The 1,453-nt window shown below is 42.8% G+C and overlaps 1 protein-coding gene across 1 annotated transcript; it reads left to right on the top strand.

Moving 5' to 3' along the window:
- Window positions 1-6: 6 nt before the first annotated feature.
- LOC126496538 (protein PIGBOS1-like) lies at window positions 7-713 on the top strand. The gene has a single exon (XM_050134021.1). It carries the CDS (start codon window positions 442-444, stop codon window positions 604-606), a length of 165 nt encoding a protein of 54 aa, XP_049989978.1. The 5' UTR covers window positions 7-441; the 3' UTR covers window positions 607-713.
- Window positions 714-1,453: the final 740 nt, after the last annotated feature.

Genomic DNA, 1,453 nt, shown 5'->3' with positions numbered 1-1,453 from the left:
TACAGATGGTTGTGAGCCACCATGTGGTTGCTGGGAATTGAACTCAGGACCTTTGGAAGAGCAGGCAGTGCTCTTAACCACTGAGCCATCTCTCCAGCCCCTAGTTAGTGATTCTTAAATATTATAAAAACATTCACACCAGAGCAAACTCGTAGTAAATCTTTGAAAGGACTGTTGTGCTGGAGACAGGGCCCGGGGGTTGAGAGTGGATACTGTTCTTCTAGAGGAGCTGAGTTCCCAGCACCTGTGCTGGACACTATCACTGCCTGTAACTCCTGCTCCAGGGACTCTGACACTTGCTGGCCTCCGAAGGCACTTTTTAAAAAGGCTCCTGTACTAAGTGGTCCCTTTTTTTGTCCCCCTTTCTTTGGAAACAGATCTGAAGAGATTCGCTGTCCGCGGAGCATAGCTGCCCTCGGCCTGTGCACTACTTGTTTGGCAATGCTCAGGAGATTGACTGTTTCACAGGTGCTCTTTGCTGTTGCCCTTGGAATTGCTGGAGGAATGTATATTTATCAGCCAATATTTGAACAATATTCCAGAAACCAGAAGGAATTAGAAGAAAAGCTGCAAGGGTTTCAAGCAGCAGAAGAAAAGAAGAGCTAATTCCGTGTCCAGTGAATTTGTAGGCACTGCTCGCCATTCTACTGAAATTACACATGGACCTAGTAAAAATTTAGGTACATTTTAATAAATAAATCATGGGTAAAGGATTAAGGTTATTTGTTTATTTATAGTTTTGTTTTCAAGACAGGGTTACTCTGTGTAGTCCTGGCTGAACTAGACTTTGCTCTGTAGACTAGACTGGCCTCTAACTCAAGAGATTTGCTTGTGTCTGCCTCCCAAATGCTGGGATTAAAGGTGTGAGCCACCACAACCAGGCAATTTATTTATAACATTAATTCTTTGTTGGTTTGTTTCAGGGCAAGAGTTCACTATGTAGCACAGGCTGGCCTCAAACTCTAAGCTTGGTTTATGGGGGTACCGGCATTTGTTTTTTAGCTAGGATCTATCTATGTAGCTCAGGCTGGCCTCAGACATGCAGTCCTGCCACTGGTTCTGGGATTACAGAGTCTCAACACATCTAACAAATAAGATAATTCATTTTAAAAAATGCTTCTTTTTACAACATCTTGAATTTTACAGGCAAATGGATGGAGCTAGGAAACATTTTGAGTGCAGTAACCCAGACCCAGAAAGACAATTATCACATGTACTCACTCATAAGTGGTTTTTAAACATAAAACCAGCCTACAAATCACAATCCCAGAGAACCTAGACAACAATGAGGACCCTAAGAGAGACATACATAGATCTAATCTACATGGGTAGTAAAAAAAGACAAGATCTCCTGAGTAAATTGGGAACACAGGGGCCTTGGGAGAGGGTTGAAGGGGAGGGGAGAAGCAGGGAGGGGAGCAGAGAAAAATGTAGAGCTCAATAAAAATAAAAT

This window comes from Alexandromys fortis, unplaced genomic scaffold, assembly GCF_014885135.2.
Source record: "Alexandromys fortis isolate MF-2015 unplaced genomic scaffold, M_Fortis_MF-2015_v1.1 scaffold_7469, whole genome shotgun sequence".
Taxonomy (NCBI): Eukaryota; Metazoa; Chordata; class Mammalia; order Rodentia; family Cricetidae; genus Alexandromys; species Alexandromys fortis.
Note: the sequence above shows the minus strand (reverse complement) of the source record. Positions and strands in the feature narration are given on the sequence as shown.